This window comes from Bufo bufo, chromosome 3 (assembly GCF_905171765.1).
Source record: "Bufo bufo chromosome 3, aBufBuf1.1, whole genome shotgun sequence".
Classification (NCBI taxonomy): domain Eukaryota; kingdom Metazoa; phylum Chordata; class Amphibia; order Anura; family Bufonidae; genus Bufo; species Bufo bufo.
Genome location: NC_053391.1, coordinates 225,151,121 through 225,176,175, shown reverse-complemented (window position 1 = coordinate 225,176,175; position 25,055 = coordinate 225,151,121). Strand labels below are relative to the sequence as shown.

The window sequence follows — 25,055 nt, the reverse complement described above, 5'->3', positions numbered from 1 at the left end:
GTCTGTACAGACCTAATGGGTTTCACTATAGAGGATATATATATATATATTTTTTCCTTTACTTTCTTCTTCCTTTCTCTTTATTTTTCTTTATTGTTGATTACTGGCTGATTTTTACTTTTAGATCTGTACCTCCTTTATAGTAATCTAATCAATATTGTCCCTAGATTGATATTGCCAGCTAATACATTACATATAATCCACAGTGCTCAATCAGAATAGGAGGATAGGAGCCGATGCGTTCCAAGTTGGAACGCATCGGCTACTTCCGGTCGCGGCTGGAACGCATTTCCGGTTGCGTTCCTCATGGCGATTTAGTTGTAATTATACATAGATATGTCCCCTATACCCTTGTCACTCCGGCACACATAGAGACATATATACAACCCCCTGAATGTACGGAATATTAATAGTTACTTGTAGGTAAATGAGAGGTGGATGCGTTCCAGAGTGGGACGCATAGGCACTTCCGGTTTCGGTCATTTCCTTCCGGGCCTGATATATCTAGCCACATGCACCTCTTATCCTCAGCGTCTATATGGGTGTGGATACACCATCAGCTCAATCTACTCTTCACACATTTTCTCAACGGCAACTTGGTAAGTGTTTTTTGTCCTTATGGGGGCACCCGGTTCTACTCTATAGCCATACATGCATCTGAATGTCCTACTTTTCTATGTTGCTCTGGGATTGATGTCGCCCCAGGCTGTAATAACTGTTGCGTGTATCAAGGGATCGCAGATTGTAGATTATATACTCTCATATACTCCTATATACGTTAGCATCTAATATCTATTCCATGAATTCAAAATAGTTATCCTGAATGTCTATCTAACAGATATGGAGTTTTACCTGACTGCTGTAATTTTTTCTTCATTTTTTTCTTTCCTTTTGATAACAAGTCAACTAAGTATATATAGAGCAGGAGCTTTGTACATGAACCTTTTGTACCACAATTTTTTCTGGAATTTGCTGTAACAATTTTTTCTGAAATTTGCTGTAACTATATTTGATTAAAACTATGTATGTAAGGTTTTAGTATTATCTTATGGTGTTATGGGTAATGCATATATAAATCATTGATGTTGCCACTTTTACTTTATTTTATTTTTGTACTTATGGAATATTTTCTTATTTGTCACACAGTGTTTGATAAAGGTCCTACGACCGAAACGTCACAATTTGGTGAAGTTGCCAACAAATAACCAGAACATAGTTCTTTATTGAGTGCTGTTGTTTATCTCTTCAATGTATGATTCTGGCTGGGAAGCCAGCACAACAAGCACCACAGTCCACAATAGATAAGAGTGCCACGTCTTGTCTATTTAATGTTGGGAAGAAACGATACCTTCCCTATAAACGGCCGCTCCTCAGCACATGTAAATCCACCATTAGACTCAGATCCAACCAATCAACATGACCATTTTTTGGTAAAACGTCTGTATTGGTTGTCTTGTAGCTCCTCTTTATAGAACCGTTCGGTACTGCATGTTATGTATTGCCCTCTATTTACTAGGATGAGCTGCTCCTTTAGTTGCCAGGTAAGGACGACGCCACTTAATTTTTCTGGTATACTGTATGCTATATAGGACCCTGAAGAAGCCCCTGTGCTCATCATAGAAAGCGAGTTACAGCTTTCATCATCTATTCCAGTTATATGTAAGGACTTGCTTTATCTGTCTTAGTTATCTGCTTATTTTTCTTACAGTGCATCTTCAATTTTTTTTGAGATGACATTTTTGGGCTTTGGAACCAATTACTAGTTTTCCATAAACTTATAGACTCAAGTTACAATGGTTTCAACATACAATGTTCGTCCCAGAATCAATTAAAACTGTAAATTGAGGGACCACTCTAATCTGTTCTTGAAAAATCACATTAGCAGAGGCTTCTTGAAAAAATAAGCAGAATCTTTTTTTCCTCCTAATCCTGGACAGCCCCTTCAATGGCCATATGTCATATAAAAAAAGATTACACAAGAATACAATCCATAAGACTGCCGAAATAAAGTTATAATCAGAACAGCTTCATTTATTCAGCACATACACAGTCATAAATTTTGCATTAGTGGTCAGTAATGGGCAGGGGCAGGCGAACCACTGCCCTCAAACACAGCTCTCCTTGGGAAGCAAATTCTTAATTGTACAGGTGCACAGCATACAGGAGTCCAAATTCTCATTGCATGAGCATTACAGGCGCCAACTTCAGTGATACCCAGGTTTCTTTATGTTTTAGAGAGATTGATTTGCAGACACTTTACTGCACTGTGAAGGTTTTTCATGTTTTTTTGTGTCCCCAGTATTCTGAAAATTCTTTCAAGTACAAAATTTCAGTAAGAATATTATATAACAGTCAATAAAATTTCTTGGCATCCTATGAGTGCAATCACTGGCCTGTGCAAAGACATAACCACTATGGAGATCCCTTGCATGGTCCCCTTGTTTCTAACTACACAATATTATTTTTACATGTACTTATATATACTGACATATTTTTTTTTCTTCATACATCTAAAACTAAAGCAGTCCATCTGGGTGATTACCATGTGTTCAATGTGGTTCATGAAGGCGAACCATAAAGTCAGAGAAGGATAGATTCAAGTGTTTCCCGGATGGTATAATAAAAGAACAGAGACCTATGGCTAATATACAATCTTCAAGCCAAATAATAATTTAACAGAACTACAAGCCCTTATACAAACATTCTCTTATATATGTCACTCTAGGTACAGTGGGCATTGGTCCTCTTATTTGTTAATATTTAGATATATTGTTACTGCTTTACTTCCTTCAAGACTGGATTTTAGTTAGGTTAAAAAAATTGCTATGCAGGAACAGCACCAAGAGGAGACCTAGCTGTAGGAATCAAATAAATACAATGACAAGAATGGTAAATGAAACAAAGAAGAGTAAAAACAAAATACATACAGTATAACTCCAATACAGCTGCATGAAAAAGGTGCTTAGATCGATCTGCACTAGTAATGCTGTCTTAACCCTCCAGGATGCACAGGGCTAAGTTTCAGAGCAACCTCCTGGACATTTAGGCTTCCTCATGCTCATGTAGCTCCTTGTCATGGACAAATCCATTTACATTACTAGAACCTATGCTCCAGCTCCACTCACAAAAAATAAAATAAAAAAAGCCCAAACAAAATGGTAAATTTAAGCTAATTCTGTATTAGACTGCTTCCCTTGACACAAGGTAAACTTATTAAACATACTGTAATTTTTCCAGTCTTCGCCTGAAACCCTTCTTTAGAAGGAAGACAGTAATTATTTGCAGTCTCTTGAATTCCCTTGGAAAAAAATATAATATATATTAATACCCGCTGTCAATTAAAATGAAAACTCCTTGAGCTCGTTTCTGGTTACAATAACCTTATCAACAAAACAAGGCATTGTACAGAGCAGTCACCATACCGGTGATACATGCGAGGGTTGAATTACTCAGTGTTGTTTAATTAGCCATTTGGCTAGCAGAACCAAGCTTGAACCAGCAAATCTTCTCCCGACTGAGGTCTATATCTCGAAGTCGAATGGTAACCTCTCCAAGAAGGATATTTTCCCAAAATCCTTCTTCACTGAGCACAGTCAGCCAAATCTCACGTTGCTGAAGGTCTCCTTTAGGAATCCTATCATACACCAACTGTGAAATAAAAATAAATATTTTCTCAGCTTAAAGGCCACTTCACCCAAAATACAAACAAAAAAAAACAACCAACAAAATGTAACGTAATCTCCTTTATGTGTCTTTGTTATTTGCTCTTGTTTCGTCAGATGTCACAATTGCAGACCATGAAAAATACAACAGAAAATCAGTGCACTGTTCTCTCAGGCTGCAGCCATGTAATCTTCCCCTCTGATGCTAGTGCACGAGAGCCAGGAAGTATAGGAGGAGGGGGGCTGGGTTTAGTCTGCATAATTTTTGTCTACACAGTTAGTGTGGCCATTTTCTTGGAAAGAATCTCCTAGTTACTAATAGTACAACATAGATTTGGTAACATAACTGGCCATAGTGCATACAGCTGAATAGCTAATCTGCTTAGCTATACAGTGATAATTCCGTGCTTCAATGCATAATCGTGCAGATTTGCCTTTCAGCAGCTGTTCAAAAGCTGGGTAGCATGTGGTGGTATGCTGGAAACCAAACTACATATAGAGTATATACTCACAGTTGTCCTGATATTATATTAATATTTATGGATGTAGTGTATACAGAATTTATGTACCAAATGTAACCTCCATTACATCTCTGCAGAAGTTGTTATCCAGCTTTCTCAGACTGTTGAATTCCAAATTTGCCTGATAAATCCCTTCATGTAGCTAGACTAACTTGCTGTACAGGGTCCTGGAAAAGCTCAGTGACAACACTGTAGAGCTGCATTGGTGACAACAGATTCTGTTCCCCTGGTACCATATGATATCAGGGCAACATTGTATTTTATATAACCAATATGCCCCCATCACCACCTCGCAGAGATTGTTACCCAGCTTTCCCAGACTGCAGAATGCCAGTTCAGCCTATTTATAAATTAGTTAATGCCCAGTATTGTAGAATACCTAGAAGGATTTGTTAGCCAGGAGCCTGGAAAGGCAGCGTTAAAAACCCAGTGACAAATTCTCCATACTGTATCATAGCTAGACAATTTTGTGATTCAGGGTTCTGGGAAAACCAGGTGGAAAATGAATGATGATAATGTGTGATTATGATAATGTGAAAGTGCTGCAGAATATGTTTGCGTTATATAAGTGAGTAAAATAAATAAATGATACGGACCTATGCCAGGGACCGCTAAATAAGTCTACGTAAATAAATTATTCTCCTTAGTCCCAAATAATGTCATAGCTAGGCAGAATTGCCATTCAGGGTCCCAGGAAACCTGCGTCACCAGCATATGGAGCCGTTATAGAGTCTGCAGAATACTAAATCTACCAAGATAGGGGCGTGGCCTGAGAGCGCATGGAGTAGGTCGCACCGCACTGAGCTCCTGCAGACATCCTGATTTTAGAGTGGTAGCAACCCCCTATTTCGCAGATCCTTGCCTACCTGGTGGTTGAGAGGAGTCAGGAGAGTGTGGTGCTGATCTTTTGAGTCCCGACATGCCTAGAAAGTCCGGTAAAGGGCCGCGCTGTGACAGGCCAGAGGAGAGTCGGCATGGCGCCGAGGAAGAAGAGGGGCCGGCCTTACAGCCCAAGACGAGACAGACGGCTGCCGCAAAGCTGAGCAGGTTTGCTCGCACGGAGAGTGCTGGGGGAGACTGGGCTGAGGAGAAGGAGATGGACGCTCAGGTTTCCTCTGGACAAGAGGATGAATCCACCGACGGGGAGACCCTGGACGCGGTAAATTGGCCGCCATTAACCCCTGCACGGCCGGCAAAAGACGCGGTAGGCCCTAAAGTTGTGGATGGAGCAGAGCCTACTCTAAAAGATATTATGGCCGCTGTGGCCAGTTGTAACAGCACACTGAAGGTGCTTACAGTACAGGTTGGCAGTCTGAGGTCAGACGTGTCTTTAATTAGGCATGACTTACATAAAATCACAGAACGCACCTCTGAATTGGAGAAGAGGGTGTCCACTATTGAGGACGTTATCCAGCCTATGCAAATGGCGGCAAAATCATCTGCTAAAGATATAGCGGCGTTATACGCCAAAACAGATGACCTGGAGAACAGGTCCAGAAGGAATAACCTGCGGATTGTGGGTGTGCCAGAGAAGACGGAGGGGGATAATGCCACCGAATTTGTGGAAAAATGGCTGCACCAATTATTTCATGAAAAAGGTCTATCCTCATTATATGCGGTGGAGCGGGCGCACAGAGTCCCCATGCGGCCGCTTCCGCCTGGCAGACCTCCCCGTCCCATACTGGCGAAGATACTCCATTTTAAAGACCGGGACACTATCCTGCGACAATCTAGGGACAATGAGGAGATGGTCCTGAATGGGGTGAAAGTATCCATATTTCCGGATTATTCCAACGAAGTGCAGCGGAGGAGAAGCAGATTTATGGATATAAAGAAAAGGCTGAGAGCTCTACAAGTCCAGTACGCTATGCTGTTTCCTGCTAAACTGCGTGTGGTGGCATTGGGATCCACCAGATTTTTTGAAGATCCGGAGGAGGCGACGCAGTGGCTGGACGTCCACGAGCGACAATTGAGAAGTGGGGCCCTGGACACTTGAAGGAGGCAGATATACGTTTCTTATGTTCAAGTTATATATGCATTTACACTCTAGGATTGCTTTAAATGTTGCACCAGTTAGGGAGTGTATTATGTAATGCTACCAAATGGTAGTTCCTGAGGAGGGAGCAGGCGGTAATGATAGTAAAATGTATTTCTCAGTTGTGGGGAGGATTCTCTACCTGAGGAAAAGTGTTATAAATTGTTATGCTTATTGTAGGTTGAAGGGCATGTTGCTCTCGGATTGCCTTGTTTTAATGTGGGAAGTGGATAAGGAAGGGAAAGGTTTCCCCAGCTACAGTAACCTGAGTATGAGAGGGAGGGAGGGGGGTGGGGGGGTAGGGAAAAGGTTGGGGGGGAAGGTTAGGGTCTTGAACTATGAGCGAGTGTTATCTGAATGGGGTGTGAGATTCAAATATGGTCAAAAATTTTACCATGTCACAGGCGATTAGAATCTTAAGCTGGAATGTGAGAGGGATGGCTGAAGCACGGAAAAGACAGTGTATTTTTCAGTATCTGGGGCGGTTTCAGCCGGCTATATGTTGTCTTCAGGAAACGCATTTGACAGGAGAAAATTTACACTGGATGAATAAAAATTGGGTGATCCATGCGTTACATTCAACTCATTCCTCTCATTCTAGAGGTGTAAGTATGATTGTGCATAGGAGTATCAGGTATGAACATATGCAGGAGTGTGTGGACGCTGAGGGCAGGTATGTGTGTGTGGTGTGTAAGGTGGATGGAATACAGCTGGTGCTGGTGTCTGTGTATGTGCCTCCACCGTTTGCTTCCCCATTAATAAGAGAGATCATGGGCTTTGTGGCGGACTTCCCTGGGCTGCCGTGGCTGTTGGTTGGGGACTTTAATTGCACGATGAATGACTCCCTAGATAGATGCCGGGTGGAGGGAGCAGGTGGTTCACCGGGGAGTGCGGCTCTCAGGAATATTTTGGGTGAGGTAGGAGTGCAAGATGTATGGAGACGGCGTAACCCGGATAAGCGTGAATATTCATGTAGATCCGCCACGCACCATTCACTATCGCGTATAGATCTGGCCCTTGTTAACGACATAATGCTACCACTAGTTAGGGATGTTGTTTATCATCCTCGGTCGTTGTCTGACCATTCTCTGGTGCAGATTGACTTGTGCCTGGGGGTGCTCAGACAGGGACCGAGGCTGTGGAAGTGTAATCCTCATTGGTTGAATGTGTTGGGTGACCTATCTGGGATTTCTATGGAAATTAAGGAATTTTTTGATATCAATACAGGGTCGGCTTCGATACCAGGTGTATGGGACGCCATGAAAGCATTTCTGAGGGGAGTTCTGATGAAAGAAATCAACAAACATAAATCCAGGACCAGAGAGGCGGATGTCAAGGCGCATGTACTAGTGTCCGAGGCTGAGAGAGAGTTTAGTAGATCCCCCACCATGGTTAGTAGTGAGGCGCTGGAGGTTGCTCAGGAGCAGCTGAGATGTCATCTGGTACAGGCCGCAGATAGAAAGAGAAGCTTTTACCGTCAGAGATCTTTTGAGGAAGGAGAGAAGGTGGGTCATTTGTTGTCAGTGGTCTCGCAGGCTCAGAGAGGCTCCTCTTGTATTCAGGAGTTGAGAGATGACAGGGGGAACAGTTGTCAGGACACAAAAGGAATATTAGGAATTTTAAAAAGCTTCTATGTATCTCTATATACTTCCACTGGATCTAGTTCTGATGAGGCCCTGAAGGATTTCCTAGAGGAGGCGCAGTTATCGGTGCTGTCAGAAGAAGATAGAGAGAGGCTAGAGGAGCCGATTACACTAGAGGAACTGGAAGCTGCACTTGGGGACATGGCAAGTGGTAAGGCCCCTGGAGCTGATGGTCTCCCAGTAGAGATATACAAAAAACTACAGGGGATATTACTCCCTGAATTACTTAAGGTGTTTGAGCACTCATTGGAGGCAGGTTCGTTACCACATTCGATGCAGGAAGCTATAATTGTGGTTTTGCCTAAGCCTGGGAAGGATCCTAAAATACCGGATTCCTACAGGCCAATTTCACTTCTCACGGCTGATGTTAAGCTACTGGCGAAGGTGTTGGCGAACAGGCTGTCCAAGGTAATTCTGACCATAGTACATCCGGATCAGACGGGATTTATGCCAGGAAAATCAACGGCTATTAACCTTCGTAGGCTGTACACTAGCTTAAATATTCCGGCGGATAATGGTGGTGACAGGGCCTTGCTTGCGCTTGACGCCACTAAGGCGTTTGATAGTGTGGAATGGAGGTATTTGTGGGGGGTCCTGAGAATTATGGGCTTTGGTGAACGGTTCATTCAGTGGGTACAGGTTCTGTATTCTAGCCCTAAGGCGAGAATTAGAGCTAATGGAGGATTATCAGACTGTTTTCCCCTCGCCAGGGGTTCCAGACAGGGATGCCCACTGTCGCCCTTATTGTTTGCTCTTGCAATAGAGCCGTTGGCGGCGCATATTCGCTTATCTACAAGTATAGAGGGGTTTAGATATGGTGAACTGCATAATAAAGTGGCTATGTACGCTGATGATACCCTACTTTTCTTGGGCGATACTGGTGCGTCCCTGGATGCGGCCATGGCATTGATTGACAGATTTGGTAGCTTTTCCGGACTACGGATAAACTGGCAGAAATCCTCTTTGATGCCAATTGACGGGCAGGCCCTGGTAGGCAGACAAGTAGATAGTTTGGTGCCCTGGGTGGATAAATTTAAATATCTGGGATTACATATAACACCGAGACTAGCGGATTTTGAAGAACTAAATCTATCCCCTTTGCTAGCTACTTTTAGGCTTAAAGTGAGGTCATGGTGTAGGCTCTTTCTTTCGGTGGTAGGTAGAGTTAACCTTTTAAAAATGGTTATGATGCCCCAACTGATATATATACTGAATAATGCTCCAGTTTGGATCCCTCTGGATAGATTTAAGAAAATTCACTCTATATTTAGAGATCTTACTTGGAAGTATGGACAGGCTAGGATCAAACTGGAGACATTGCAGTATTCTAAGTCGGAAGGGGGCCTAGCTGTCCCTAACGCATGGATTTATTTTTTGGCTTCCCAATGTCAGCATTTTAAGGGATGGATTGATCTACAAGCACCAGATATGACTGGGCAGATATTGCAGCATTGGCTGGGCAGTCGTGACCTCATGGGCATTCTGGAAGGTTTAGGAATGCATGCAGGGAGGGAAAAACTTCCTCTGATTGAACTCATGAAAAAAGTTTGGGCAAAAGTGAAGCTGCTAAGAGGAGTGGGAGGTATTAGTGAACTTTCACCTATTGGAAAGAACCACTTGTTGCCAGAACTATTGGCCATACCAGGACTTAGGAACTGGGAAACTTATGGAGTGACGAGAATTGGACAATTAATTAAGGACAAGACATGTAAGTCATTTCAAAGCCTGCAGCAGGAATTTAATATCCCCAAGGAGTGGTTTTATAAATATCTTCAAATAAGACATGCCCTTGGGGTCACGATGCGGAAGGGATGTGTGATAGCTCAAATGGAGGTGGTCCATAAGCTTGTTCTTCCGTCGGGAGGGGGAAAAAGAGGGTTAATATCACAGGTGTACGCTCTTCTAATGGAAAAATTCTTAGAGGGATATCCGCTTTCAAGAATGAAAAAGTGGGAGGCTGACGTGGGGGATATGTCTAAGGATATGTGGGAAGATATTTTAGAAGCAGTCCCCAAGGTGTCTCTAAGTGAACAGGGCAAACTGTCCCAACTATTTATTATACACAGAGTGTACAAAACACCGGTGTTCCTGAAAAAGATAGGAGTAAGAGGTGATGACAAGTGCCCAAAGTGTATGGAAGATGGTGCAGACTTGTTACATATGTTGTGGTCTTGTCCAGTAGTTGCTAATTATTGGGAGGAAGTTGTAGAGATGATTAATAGTAAATTGACATTAAGAATTCAAAAAGATCCTAAGGTGTGTATTCTGGGGTATGTGTCTGAAATTGGAGGAAATGAACCGGTTAGGGTAGCTGCGGGGAGATTGCTATATGTGGCCAGGAAACTGATCGCTATGAGGTGGATCCAGGGGAGTCCGCCCACACTGAGTGAGTTTGAACGGAAGGTGCATGACATGCTGGTACTCGAAAAAGGGGTGTTTGTGAAGAGAGGGTGCCCTCAGAAGTTTGAAAAAATGTGGACTGAATGGTTATCTCATACCCACGTGGTTATATAGTCATGTGATGGTCAAGACCAATGTTAGGGTTGGGGGGTTAGGGTAGGGTAAGGGGGGGAGGGAGTTTGGAAAGGTCAAGTTTCTGGTAATTTTTTTTTTTTTTTTTTTTTTGCCCATAATATGTTTTAGCAAAGGTATATGTAGTGTATGGATTCATGTCAATACTGAGTGGTGATATACTTATGAGTATTGTTGTTCACTGAATCTGCATCGTGGATAATTTAAAGAAGAAAAAGTCAACATATTGTATTATGTTATAATATGTATTTATTGTTTAATAAAAACGATTTGATTCAAAAAAAAATCTACCAAGATAAATTCCTTTCCCACTCCTAAACAGTGCCATAGCTAGGCAGATTTGGCTTTCAAAGTCTATGAAAGCTGGCTTACCAACATGTGGAACTGAAATAGACTACAGAATACTAAATCCACCAAGATAAAGCCCCTTTCCTACTCCTAAATAGTGCCACAGCTAGGCATATTTTAAATTTCAGGTTCATGGGAAACCTGGGTTATTTACTCTATGTATGGGTAACATTATATGGACAGTATGTACAACTCCACAAGACTTGTAATCCAGTCTCCAACACTGATGAATGTCAAGTTTTACTAGACAGTGTGAAATCCCTTCTGGCTCTACAGACAAATCCCTATATACAAACTTGGGATTCGGGCACCTGGGGAAGCTGGGTAGCACTTTCTGTAGTGTCAGTGGTCTGGTACTGTATAGTATGTCTGCGTACATATAGGGGGAGGCGTTTTAAGAAGCTTCTAATGTTTTGCAGTTTCCAGCTCTTTCACACTGCTCTGAGTGTCCACTGAAGAGAATAGGATGTTAAGCACCAATGCAAGATCTGAAGCAGGGTACTCCATCCATTGTGTGCCATTTATAGTACTGTTGTCCTCTTATGAGCAGATGAGCCTTTCAACCCCCTCAGCACCAAGATCTGTGTGAGAATGGTACCTTATACCCATATAAAGTGCCACATACCATGTAAAGGCACCAGCCTTATCTCCATGGAGGTAGGACAGGGAATTACAGCTTGTAAGCACATCTAGGCAAGTACTTACCATTTCATTATAAGTTGGGTTGCACGTTTTCTTTGCCACTTTAGTTTTCCTCTTTGTTGTCTTTTGTGGATCTGGTAATAGATAGATCTTCACATACGGATTTGGCTCATTGCTATCCTGAAGGGGCTGCTCAGAGACAAATATACAGTATTAGAAGGGAAGAGAAAACACTGTGTGGACTTTTGAATAAACATTCTAGATAGTATGTTTTAGAACTATTTATATGGAGAACAAGGTGCAGAAAGACAATACACGGAGAAGATGAATCCTGCCTTCCTTTACTGTTCCAACAATAGCACAAAGCATTTCAATTTTTGCTCAGCTCTTCAAAGCGCATCTGTCAGCAGATTTGTAGCTATGAAACTGTCTGACCTGCTGCATGTGCGCTGGGCAGCTGAAGGCATCTGTGTTGGTCCCATGTTCTGGACTGGGAACTTAAAGTAGCACTGGAAAAAAAAATCCAAAAAGTCCAAATTGACAGAAGCCACTGCAACACAAGTAGGCAGGATCAGAAATACCATAGCACAAAATACCGTCCCAGCAGAACCAAATCCCACAGTGCAGCACAATAAACTGCCCCACCATCTGTCCCTATGTGGTGGCCATCAATAGCTGCCATTTTGTTTCCTCCTTCTCCAATTGTCTCTGATTAATGGAGCAGGGAGCTTAGGAGGTTAGATGCGGGCAACAGCATGAGTACCTGATTCTCACACCGTTAATAACCGCTGAGAGCTCATTATGTCTCGAGGCAGAGAAGAGGGCTTGGCCAGCTCCCTGGTCATCAGCCCACCGGGAAATTTCCCTGTAATGTTTATGGCCAGTCCGCCCCTGCATGTTCATACGTGTCAACATTGCTAAGAAAAATCAAGTTTTAATATATGTACATGATCCTCTAGGAGCAACGGGGACATTAATTTAACTTCTAGTGGCTCAGCTCTCTCTGCAACTGCTGCACCCTCGCCTATAAATGTAAAAGCAACGGTCCCGTTGCTCCTAGAGGCTCATTTGCATATATTAAAACTTCATTTTTCTCAGCACTGCGGGCACATATGAACATTGGACCAACACAGATGCCTTCAGCTGCCAAGTGCACATGAAACAGGTCAGCCAGTTTCATAGGTAAAAATCTGCTGACAGATGCCCTTTAAGTAACTAGCATATAATTCAGTTTCAAGAAGCAATTTTATATCCGGAAAGACGCCCTGGGCTTTCCTTTCACATTTATTATATTACAGTTTCAAATGTGTAAATCCTTTACAACACAACAGTGTACACAGTGGGTACACCATTTTGGAGCAAACCTCACACTTGTCTAGTAATGCTACTCCAGTTTTACTGCTCCGCTCCCTACTCCAGTGACTTTGCAAGGGGAGGATCGTACGGACACAAGCCGCAGCATGCACCAGAATGTCTGTCGGACCCGTTAGTTTAAATTTTTCTAAAACACTTTCTTTTTTCTTTTATTTTTTTGTCCCAGTACAGGGACTTCAACATTTCAGGGTCTGATCCCTGTTTCAATGTAGTACAATATATGCTGTATTGTACTACATTGACTATCAGTGTAATACACTAACAGTGTGCCTGTGAGAAGACTTTCGCACATGGCAGACCCTGAGGCCTTTCCGTGGCCTGGGGTTGCCACGGAAGCCATCGCCCCCCTGTCATTGCAGCGTGGGGGGCCAATAGAGAGGCAGGGGGAGTCCCCTCCCTCTGCAATCTGGTCACACACAAACGCTCAGTACATTTAAATACCTCTGGCAGCATTTCTGGCAGTCCTGAAAGGAGGAGATGCGCAGCGGCGAGGTACAGTAGCGTTCATGACGCGTCTGAAGATCTTTATGTTCAGAGGTACAGCGTGGCGGCGGGGCATCCAACAAATGGCGACAAGACTGAAAAGTCTTGCTGTCATTTGGTGACAGCTCGCGTGCCAGCAGAAAGCGTGCCACAGGTTGCCGACCCCTGTACTAGTACATCATATGTTGCAAAGGGGTCAAACTAAACCGCAGCACACCTTATACTGACAGTTTTCTACAATGTATCAGTACAGGTAAAACTTACCAATCTTGAGTCTAGGACTTGAAATTTTTTACGTTAACAATAAGGAAAGTATTTTTATACCCTTAGGGCCTAACAATGGTACAATACCCAATAAATCTGTTACTTTCATTCTCTGTATCACCTGTACAGTTGTTGTCTTTACTTACACAGGTGCAATTTTTTATTCCCCGGACATTTAAATGTAATATGATAAAAATGTTGCAATGTAAGGTCACACATTCTCCTTCACTGGCACTGCCTATACCCCCGTGAATTGCTTCGTCTTGCCGCTATATGTCGTCATCACAATGCAATACTCATAGAAAAGCAGCTGATGTAATTTACCTGGCTGTGCAACTAAAGAGCAACATTAGTAGAACCACAGGGGACTGTATGCCTGGCACATCCAGTTCACAGAGTAAACCTTATTGTTCCACAGCTAGGCTTTAAAGTCTGTATTATTGAGATTGTACCACATACACTACTCACAAAAAGCTAGGGATATTTGGCTTGTGGGTGAAATTTATAGAAAATGTAAAAAGGTCACACTACAGTGATATTATATCATGCAATGGCGATTTCCTCATCTCACACAATTTATTGTAGACTGACGGTCAATTGACTTTTTATGGCGGCCAGGAATTTAATAGCAAGGAACTGGATGACGGAATGCCTGCCCCATATATTATTTGAATGCCCTCACACACCAGGCTGATTAAGACATAACAAAGTAGTGCCCCCCCAATATGTTTCGAAACCTCTGCAGCTATATGGCTATGCTTTACTGTGTCCCATTCCCTGCGGAGGTGGCGAAACATGTCTGGGGGAAACTAGTTTTTTAAAGGGGTTGTCTCACTTCAGCAAATGACATTTATCACGTAGACAAATTTAATACAAGGCACTTACTAATGTATAGTGATTGTCCATATTGCCTCCTTTGCTGGCTGGATTCATTTTTCCCATAATATTATACACTGCTCATTTCCAGGCGTTACAACCAACTAGCGATCCATCAGCTGTGGCCGTGCTTGCACAGTATAGGAAAAAGGTGCAGCCTCTCTGGTGGCCAGGACAGTGGGAGTGTGCAAAGGTCAGAGATTTTTCCTATAGTGTGCAAGTATGGCTACCGTTGCTGGATTGCAGGGTGGTCGTAACCCCTAGATATAAGCAGTGTATAATGTGATGGAAAAATGAATCCAGCCAGCAAAGGAAGCAATATGGACAATCACAATACATTAGTAAGTGCCTTGTATTGACTTTCTCTCCATGATATATGCCATTTGCTGAAGTGAGACAACCCCTTCAAGTCTTAATCAGAAGTGTGTGTAAGGGCATTCAAAGAATATATTGGGCAGGTGTCCCAGAGGCTGATCCTCATAGCAGTAAAAAGATGAAAATATGAGAATCTTATGATAGAAAACAGCATTTTTTACACATAGAACCTTTTTTTAAAAACGACAATAAAAGTTAAAAGGGTTTTCCGAGATTTTTATGCTGATGACCTCTCCTCAGGAGATAGTCATCAGTATCTGATTGGTGGGGGTCGGACACCTGCATTTTTTCCCCTTGGCCCGAGGTTTATTTTTTAGGGAAGTATGGTGTCTGTAATAATATTGAAAACGATGTGAATTTACCAGGCTACGGATATGCATCACCATGATGAACAGCTGTTCATTCTTATAGGAAATGGAGAGTTTGACTTCCCCTCCAACTTTACCCACTGGAACGGCCCATGTTGCATCTAAAACACAAATGAAAAGGTATATTTAATAAATGCACTTCTGGAAAAGAAAAAAAAGATGACCTGGAAAACATCTTACAATTGAGATGAGAATGACAAAGTATAAACTTTATTTTGGGCTTTGCAGCAGGGTATATGTTGAGGCAGGGTCACATTACTACTGGTTGGCATCTCCCCTTGCTACAATACAGGCTGCCACTCTGCATGTGCGGGATATCTTCCTGCGAGAGGTCATTCCAAGTGCTTTCAACTTGGACCAGTTATTTAGATGGTTGGTGTCTGCTGTCCATGGGAGATCTTTCGATCCATCCAGTCCCAGACATTCTTGATGAGGGACAGATTTGAGCACTGAGCTGGCCTGGGGAGCTGCTGGATTCCATGTAGTTACCTCCATGAATACGAGGCCATGGTAGCTAATGGTGCATTAAACCATGGCACCTGGTGTTGGTCCTGTGTGTCTCTGTACTATGCAGGATGGCAGTAGGCGTTTTCCAGCCCACCTGTGAACTCTGATATGGCCATCATTAGTGCCAAGGCAGAACCTGCTTTCATCACTTAACGCTATTATTTGCCATTTATTACTGCATCAGGGTGAATAGGAAGGCTGGAGAGCACCTACTACCATCATGCATAGTGTGGAGATGCAGTGTTTCAACAAGAAACACCCACACCCTGACCACACTACACAACGTGCTCTCCTGGATATCCAGCACAATTGTCATATATCTCCCCATCGAGAATGTCTGGGGCTGTATGGGGCAACGGATCTCCCAACAACCACTTTGGCTGAACTACGAGTCACAGTTGAAACAGACCACAGAAGGATATCCAGGATCTGTATGACTATTACCATTGCAGAGTGGAGCCTGTACTGCAGCAAGGGAGATGCCACCCAGTAATATAGTATATGACCCTAGCTCAACATATAGAATAGAGTGCCTCTGTGGCTCACCAGTTGGTCAATATGGATAGAGGTGCTCAATCACCGGTACACCTAAAAACCGTAGGGGTTTGTAAGATTAAAAAGAAGAATTGTGATGGCACACTCGCATTTGGTTTGAACTAAAAGGTATTTATTATTGTTGATTAAAATGTTATTTGTTAAGAATAAATATGTAACAATAAGTAAATGAAAGGTAAATAAAAGGTAAATAAAACTGGTAAAGTAAAGTGACAAATTGTGGTCGTTATTTGGGATGAGGTCTGGTTGAACTGGGATATATAATAAGGATGGTCAATGATAAATAGGATCAATGCGTCCCAGAGAATGCGGCTGATATTAAATTGTTCAAAAAGGTCATTCAACAAGTTCAGTGAATATAACAAAGTCTATAAAAGATCACACCGGTCCTTCAGGATATATTGGTTCAGTCCTGTAAAGTAGTGATGTTCCTGAAGGGTGTTCAATATATTGGCATGTGAAAAAAATCCAATAAAGTAAATAGGACCTATTTACTTTATTGGATTTTTTCACATGCCAATATATTGAACACCCTTCAGGAACATCACTACTTTACAGGACTGAACCAATATATCCTGAAGGACCGGTGTGATCTTTTATAGACTTTGTTAAAAGATCTTTTTAATCTAGCTCAATATATACCCTGCTGCAGTACCCAAAATAAAGGCTGCACCACCTTGTGTGATCATTCACCAAGCACCACAAGTAGTTTGTACTTTGTCAATCTCAGTTCAAGCACATTAAGTTTACCAAGTCTTTTTTTTTTCTATTTTCCTCTAGTGTATATTTTATGAAAATAAGCAATATTACATATTTGCAGTAAAAGCATGAAATTCATAAGACCAGAAAGTAGGTAGAAAGGGCCTCATTTGTGATCCTCATAATGTTGCATTAGGAGGGGGGACGATGGACATCAATATGGAGTTTGGTCCCCTTTGCCAGCTATAACAGTCTCCACTGTTGTGGGAAAGCATTTGACAGGATATTGGAGTGGAATTTTGCAATTTGTGCCCATGCAGCAAAACAAAATTTTTATTTGTGGGGTCAGTCACTGATGTTGGATGATAGGGTCTGGCACACAGAAAGAGTTCCAATTCATCCCAAAGCTCTTTGATGGGGTTGAGGTCCGGGTTCTGTGCAGGCCAGTCAAGTTCCTCCACAGTAACTCGTCAAGCCATGGCTTTATGGAGCTTGCTTTGTGCCAAGTTTAAAATCACTGAGCCATACTGCTACTATTGTTTGTATATGGCGGTTGTATTTCTGTGTGCCCTGACTTTATGCACCTGTTTGCAATGGGTGTAACTGAAACACCTGAAATGAATAATTGGGAAGGGTGCCATCATACTTTCGTTCTTATAGTGTATAGCCCTTTAAATGTGTGAGCTCCACAAAATATTGACCTGCATCTTGAAGGAGTATCTCAGCTGGAGCTAAATGTAATGATACCTTTCACTCAGCAATCCATTGCTTTTGCACACTTTGAATCCATATGCGAATGAGCAGTTAAGTGCACCGAGGGTGGCCCAAGCCATTCTGTGTACCCTTGTTCCTCCTGCTTCCTCTGCCAGCCCCTCCCTCCCTTCTTAATTGATAGGGCCAGGGGCAATAACCATGCAGTAATTTGGCTCTGTCAATCAAAGAAAGGGGGGGGGGGGACTGGCAGGGAAGCAGAGGGTGCAAGTGGTTTGGGACCACCCTCAGTGCACTTAACTGCTAATTTGCACATAGATTAAAAGTCGTTTTAAGGATCACTAAGTGAAAGGTATCATTACATTCAACTGAGCTAGCCCTACAAAGCATTGGGGGTAATTTATCATAAACTGGCGTTTTATGTGGGTCTATGATATCCCCTGTGCTGCCTGGAGGACGCGCCTAATTTATGCAGAAGCGCACTCCTTGCCACAATTTAGGCACATCCTCCAGCAGTCCGTGCGTCTAAACTGAAATCTACCCCAGCTAGGAGATGGCGTAGATTTCAGTCTTCTTTTATTCCAGAAAAACAGAAAATAAATATACCGGGCCCCTTGGCCCTGCCCCACCACACCCCCTTCTCAAGAAAGTGGTGTCACAGAAATGCCACTTGCACTTAAATTTGGCCACAATGGCGTTTTAAAAGTCGCAAACACGAGGGCTGCAACCTTTTTACGACTGAAAACTAACATAGGGGGAATGGTAAATACCCCATTGTGTCTAGTTAACAGTCAATTTCCCGGAAACAGACTCACTTTGATTAATTTAAAGTAACACTGATGGGAAGTAAAATCATCTTGACAGAAGAACATGTCAAAGAAAAAAAGGATGATTTTACCTGACGGTCTATGTGCTACCGTGTTGCTCACATTCTTTTCATCACGAGGTGAGGAGTGGAAAAAGGTATAAACCAGATCACACTGTAGAAGAAGACACAATTGGTTATGTATACAAAAGCCAAGAAACAATTCACTAACCATTATGTTGTCAAAGGGCAGCATACTGAGCAATGGTCTACCAGCTGTATAACTGCTTTACACTGAAGGTGATACATTTAGGGTATGTCTACATGGGACATAATTTGCAGTGGAAAATTCTGTGACAAATCCTTGTCAAAAATTGTTTGTTATATGTGTATTGGTTGCGAATTTCACCCTGTGTATTCCTGTGGTGGAAATCTGAAGCATAAATGGACATCCTATGGATTTCAAATCCACCCCGTAGGTCAGTTTATGATGCTGCTTTTTTCACTTTGTGTCTATGAGATTTCTCAAAATCCACTTTGCTGGTACAACCCAATTTGCAGCGTTTCAGTCCTGTGTTGACATACCCCAACGCTAGATTTACACAGCCTGATTTTAGGCCCAATTATCGGGAACGAACAATCATACGAACGCTCGTCCCGTTCCTGATAATCTGTCCATGGAAAGGTGCCGCCAATCTCCCGATGAATGAACAAAACGCTGGTTCATTGGGTGAAACAATCTTCAGGAGAACATGTCAAAATAAAAGGTTAAAGGGAATCTGTCTGGCCCCTTAGGCTAGTCTCATACTAGCGTTAAGACCATCCGGCAGGCTGCTCCGGCAGAGGAACAGCCTGCTGGAGTTCATAGTATCCAGCATAGCTGGAAACAGCCGAACCACCCCCAGGGCCCTTGACTATAATATAACCTGGTGGGGATCCAGGCATAAGTGCCAGGATTCGGCCAAACAAAAACTTTTGCTTGTTGTGCCGGATACAATGAACGCCTCTGCAGGAACAGCCTGCCGGATGGTTTTAACGCTAGTGTAAAAGTAACCTTATGCTGCCCTCTCAGAGGGCAGTATAAAGTATTATAGTGACAGATACACTGATTTTAGTAGTCTTTCATTTAGGAGTAGTTTTTCACTACGTAGTAGGGCAGTATTATACCAACAGACCAATCACTGGTCAGATGGCCAATTACACACACAGATCTTTCGTCATACACACCAACTATTGGTCAGATTGGTGTAATGCAGGCCTAAGACGCAATGGCCAGGGAGGAATCTGATGTATTCATGATATGCGGCCTTAATCTTGCCCTGATTGGCATGTTTCTCTATGTGCACAGAATACATAGAAACCTGTCATTCAGTGGCCCGAGGGAGGAGGTAAGTCCTTATATCATGAATACATACGATTCCTTTCTGCAAAGCTCACGCCATGCGCTGCACAGAATAACCTGCGAGTTCTTAAAAAACGACTTCATGCTAACTCCTAGATTACAGAGTGCTGAAATCAGTGCGTCTGTCACTACACCATGCCGCTCTCAGAAACGGCAGCATAAGGAACATGATCGGTTCCCTTTAAACAAACTCGGTGACCATAGAGACAAAGTTTCCAAAAGGCTGTACACTGACAACCATCTACACAGGAAACAGAGATGCATTTAGGTTGGATCTCATGTATTTAGGGGAGTGCGAGTCTATAAGAACAGCAGAAAGCTGCCATGCACGATAGGCCTATGGAGCCATAAGGGAAATAATAAGCCCGGTTCCCACTAATGGATTGTAGATAGACTGGGTAGGATTACAGCAGAACAAACAATACGACAGGTGCAGCGGGAGCCAGAAGGCTAATGCAGTGAATTATTAACCTCTTATCAGGGATTCGCAGAACTACTCTAAATGTAGCAACAGAAAGGGTTGAAATAATAAATACAGAATAATGTTTGAACAGTTTCCCAAAAAGTTTACTTTCCCAAATATGTCATTATTTATATCCTGCAGAAATAAAAGGGAATAAAAGGATCATATCTACAAAATGACCACTAGGCTATGGGGGCAACCCAAAATATCCCACCTATGTGAATAAGGCTTCCATTGTGGGTTTGAATTTGTTTTTTGATGCAGTAAACAATGCTATCTAGAGGACATATTAATGTGCACACAGATGAAAACTAGGAATCTGCATCCAAATATCTATCCCAAATCAAAGATGGTCACAAATGCATATAGCAAAACTTCCCAAACCAATTAGCCCCCATAATACATTCCCAATACATGTTTCAGATTCTGCTACATATATAATCACTTATATAGTAATGATATTACATTTCCCAAGAATTCTTCTGTACGTGTATGCACAGATTCGTATATTGCGTCTTTTATATGCTTTCACCTACATACCTGCACATGAAGCTGCAAGCTCTGAAGCCAGTGGGTGTTCCCAGTGAAGCATGCTTTCTTTCTCTACCTACCTACCTTCTCCGAGTACCATAAACCTGTGCCCCAACCCCCTCTCACTCACACTGACCACAGACATGGTTTTGCATGCTGTGATTTCTGAACTCTAAGGGATATAGAACATGTCCATTGTGAATAACCATAACCTGTTCTGACCACAGATACCACAGCAGAAGAATCTCCGCAAGGAGAACCAGCACCTTACAAGAGCACAGACACCTCAGCATTTTGTCGGCAGCCAGTTACAACAGTCATGTGTTATATATCACTGCTGCATACAGAAAAGGTATGATAAAGGTGCTTTTCACAATGGATACTTTGCCTACAATGGTGATCTGATCTTAGGTTTGTGAATTACAAGGAAATGGAACAACCCTAATTCTCAAATGCATGAATTGCCTCTGGACACTGGGGCGGACGGGAAACTTAAATTGGCATTGGAAAAAAAATCCTAAAAGTGGCCCCATATTGTAGGGGGGTATGAATTGACAGAACACGGGGCAACACAAATAGGCGGGGTCACCAATATCATAGTGCAAAATACCATCCCATCAGGAACATATACCACAGTGCAACACAATGTAACCCCAAAAGCTGCCCTTCTGTGGTGGCCATCAATTAATTACCGCTGAGAGCTCATTATGTAGCCGGCCAGCGGCAGAGAGGAGGGCTTGGGTGGCCCCCTGGGCTTCGGCCCGCCGAGGAATTTTCCTCTAAGGTTTATGGCCAATCTGCCCCTGTCTGCACATCTACCACACTGAGAGGTGCTTTGACACTGGGTTCAGACCTGAGCGTATTTGATATGCACGTTTAACGCGCGTTTTTGTTCATAGTCAACGCGCGTATTACGAGCGTTTGTGTGATTGACAGCAGTGTCCTATGGCCGCAAACGCGCGACAAAACGCCCCAAAGAAGCTTAAGAACTTGTTTATGCGTCAGGCGTTTTTCAGCGCGTTCAAACGCGCTGTAAAACGCGAAAATGTGAACCAGTCCCATAGGGAAGTATTGGTTTGCATTGGTTATGCGTTTTACAGCGCGTTCGAACGCGCTGTAAAACGCGCAAGTGTGAACTTAGGGTGAAGGATGGACGTAAATTTAATCCCTGTTCCAAACCTATAAAGAGGGTCAAATCTGTTCACCGCACAATTTCTAAATACACCCAAGCAATTTTGTCTAATTAACTGCAGCCAAAGGATTCTATTAAAAACTACTGTAATGCTAATGGCATTCTGCCGGCCAGGATAATACTGTATTTAATGTGTTAAATTCTTCCATCTGAAGCCCATATGGCTACAGATCAGTATAAGTATAAGCTAATTCATACTTCTTGAGCAAAAAGGAAAATAAAAGCAACAAACTACCATTGAAACTACTGCATATGGACTCTGTGTATGACACATGATTTCATCAGATCAACTTCCATGAAACTGTAACAACTATCTAGACATACAACAGGCACTCTTGTTTGTCGCCAGCATCTAATTACATGACATTTCAGGTGACTACACAAACAGAAGGAGCTTTCTGAAAAAAAACTTGTGAAAAATGTGGTATGAATACCTTTGGGGGAAATTTTTATGCACGCATTTTACTTATTTAGAGCTAAAAATCTTTTTTTTCAGTTAGTCCATTAAAAATTTTCAACAGTTTTTGTCCTAGAGGGTTAAGGGTAAGAGCGCGATTTCCCATAATGGACTGTGCAACACTCATTTTAGCTAAATTCTTATTAAACTGATATGAATAAGTTAAAGGGAACCTGTCACCAGCGACTTCCCTATCAAACTGTTTGCATAGGCTGCTTTGATTGACAGGGCCAGGCAGTGACAAAGCAGCCAGGAAAGGGCTAGCCATAGAAACGAGTGGTGCTTGGGTGCAACAAGAGCAACACTAATGCCGTCATTGCACCAAAGGCCTCATTTGCATATTAAGAAAAAGTATCATAACTTAGGAACGGAGCTTCAGATCAACAAAAGAAAAACTGTGTTTTAATCAGGCGAACTACAGCTATGTGTCTATGCAAACAGCTGGATAGGGAGATCGCTGGCCACAGATTCCCGTTGAATGAGTGTCTGTGAGCGGTTAGAAATTCATAGATAAAAACTGTTGAAAAATGTTTTTAAAGGGAACCTGTCACCTGGATTTTAGGTATAGAGCTGAGGACATGAGCTGCTAGATGGCCGCTAGCACATCCGCAATATCCATTCCCCATAGCCTTCTGTGCTTTTATGGTGTCCAAAAAACTATTTTATATATATATATATATATATATATATATAAATATATGTAAATGAGGCTACTAATGTTTCCGGAGCCCAGCCACGCCCACTGTGAAGGAGACCAGCACTGCCCCGCATACTCCGAATCTCCTCCTTGCTCGACGTCACAAAGCTAGAGCGCCGTAATCTCGTGATGCGCGAGCTAGCGCATGTGCAGTTCGTTTCCTGCCAGCACAGGGAAGGAACACTATGCAGACACTGCGCATGCGCTAGCTCGCACATCACGAGATTACGGCGCTCTAGCTTTGTGACGTCGAGCAAGGAGGAGATTCGGAGTATGCGGGGCAGTGCTGGTCTCCTTCACAGTGGGCGTGGCTGGGCTCCGGAAACATTAGTAGCCTGATTTATCTAGTTTTTTTTGACACAATAAAAGCACAGAGATCTATGGGGACTGGATATTGCGGATGTGCTAGCGGCCATCTAGAAGCCCATGTCATCAGCTCTATACCCAAAATCCAGATGACAGGTTCAAGGTCAATTGAATTTTTTATTTATTTATTTTTACTCCAAAATGAGTCAAATGCAATCCTAAAAAAATGGCCCTGAAGGTGTTCACAGACTTTAAAGGGGCTGTCCAGCCAATTAACTTTTTTTTTATCAAAAAAAATAACTGCTCAGCCAATCATTGGCCGCAGAAGCCAGTGATTGGCCGGGCGGTCAGTTCTGTGTGTCAGTAAGGACCTGGAAGGCAAGACTAGGGACTGGGAAGAGCTGGCACAGGAACAGTGAGTGACTGGGAAGTGTTGGAATGGGTAAGAGGAGTATTACATATTTTGTTATTTTACACTGTTCTGAGACTGTTTTTAAAAAATTCTTGTAGATTTAGCTGCTGGCCATCTTTCTTTCTGTATTACAAGGGTGCTCTGATGAAATATGTTGTATGAAAACCTCTACTAGATCCTCTTCTGTTTATTCCGTAGTACGTAGATCATTTTACATTCAGACTGGAACGATTACAGAAATAGATTTTGTAACTTGAACCCCATCTCTCAAAGCTAAATCCCGGTCTCACCTCAGCCACCTGAGGGGGAGCATGGATCAAGTGCCAAATATATGCATTCAAGTCATCCTTCCGGCGCTCGGCTGCGGCCTCTCCGCGAGAACGACCAATAACAAAGCGACTTGGGAAACTGAGAAAAAGAAGGAAAGCCAGATTAGCAGAAAATCAATAACATGAGACATAAAATAATTGAGTCAGTGAATTGATTACGTATGTGGAAAAAGAGAAGTGCGGTCCATTTCAGGCTAAAATGTCCAGCTGGGATGATCAGAACTTTAAGATACACAAAAGAATGACAGCAGAAAAAGACCAACTCATCCATCTAGTCTGCGCTTATATTACTCCATTTTTATTTTTCTCTTTTATTTTTCCTTGTTATATGTTAATCCCAGTCCGGTCTAACTTCACTTACCAAGAACTTTCCAACCACATTGTGGTTCTCACTTTAGGATTCTTCTTAATAAACACTTCCCTCCTGAACCTAATTTGATCCTTTAACAAATGTAGAAGTTTCATTTGCCCCCCCCCCCCCTTTCCCTTCTTTCTTTAAAGCTATAAAAAAAAATAATGTTCAATAAGACTTTCTTGGCAAGTTTTATGCTTACTTTGCCATGTACGACTGCCACCATTCTCAAGATTGACATGGGCCCGAGCGGTCAGACCCCTGCTGATCAGACACTTATACCCTATTCACAGTAAAGGGGATAAGTGTTAGTAATGGGTCACTTTAAGGAAGCTCTAGGAAGTATCCTTCACCCAACTTGTATTAGTTCATATCCTTTTCCCTAATTTTAGATGCCACAGCCTTTGGGGTAAAAACCTTACCCATAATGGGCCTTCATCCTAAAAAACATCAATGACATGCCAAATGCCTCTGCAGTGTGCTACAAGTGTGATGACTAATGTCTATGGCAAAT

General features: G+C 42.5%; 1 protein-coding gene across 1 annotated transcript in view; it reads right to left on the bottom strand.

Annotated features, from left to right (window-relative positions):
- Nucleotides 1-2,005: 2,005 nt before the first annotated feature.
- PIK3C2B (phosphatidylinositol-4-phosphate 3-kinase catalytic subunit type 2 beta) overlaps nucleotides 2,006-25,055 on the bottom strand; it is a 149,393-nt gene continuing 126,343 nt past the window's right edge. The window contains exons 29-33 of the mRNA XM_040423991.1: nucleotides 24,151-24,268; nucleotides 18,494-18,575; nucleotides 15,118-15,224; nucleotides 11,447-11,572; nucleotides 2,006-3,648 (exon numbers count right to left, since the gene is read on the bottom strand). Coding sequence (XP_040279925.1) covers nucleotides 3,460-3,648; nucleotides 11,447-11,572; nucleotides 15,118-15,224; nucleotides 18,494-18,575; nucleotides 24,151-24,268 — 622 coding nt within the window. The 3' untranslated portion in view covers nucleotides 2,006-3,459. The remainder of the gene's footprint in view (nucleotides 3,649-11,446; nucleotides 11,573-15,117; nucleotides 15,225-18,493; nucleotides 18,576-24,150; nucleotides 24,269-25,055) is intronic.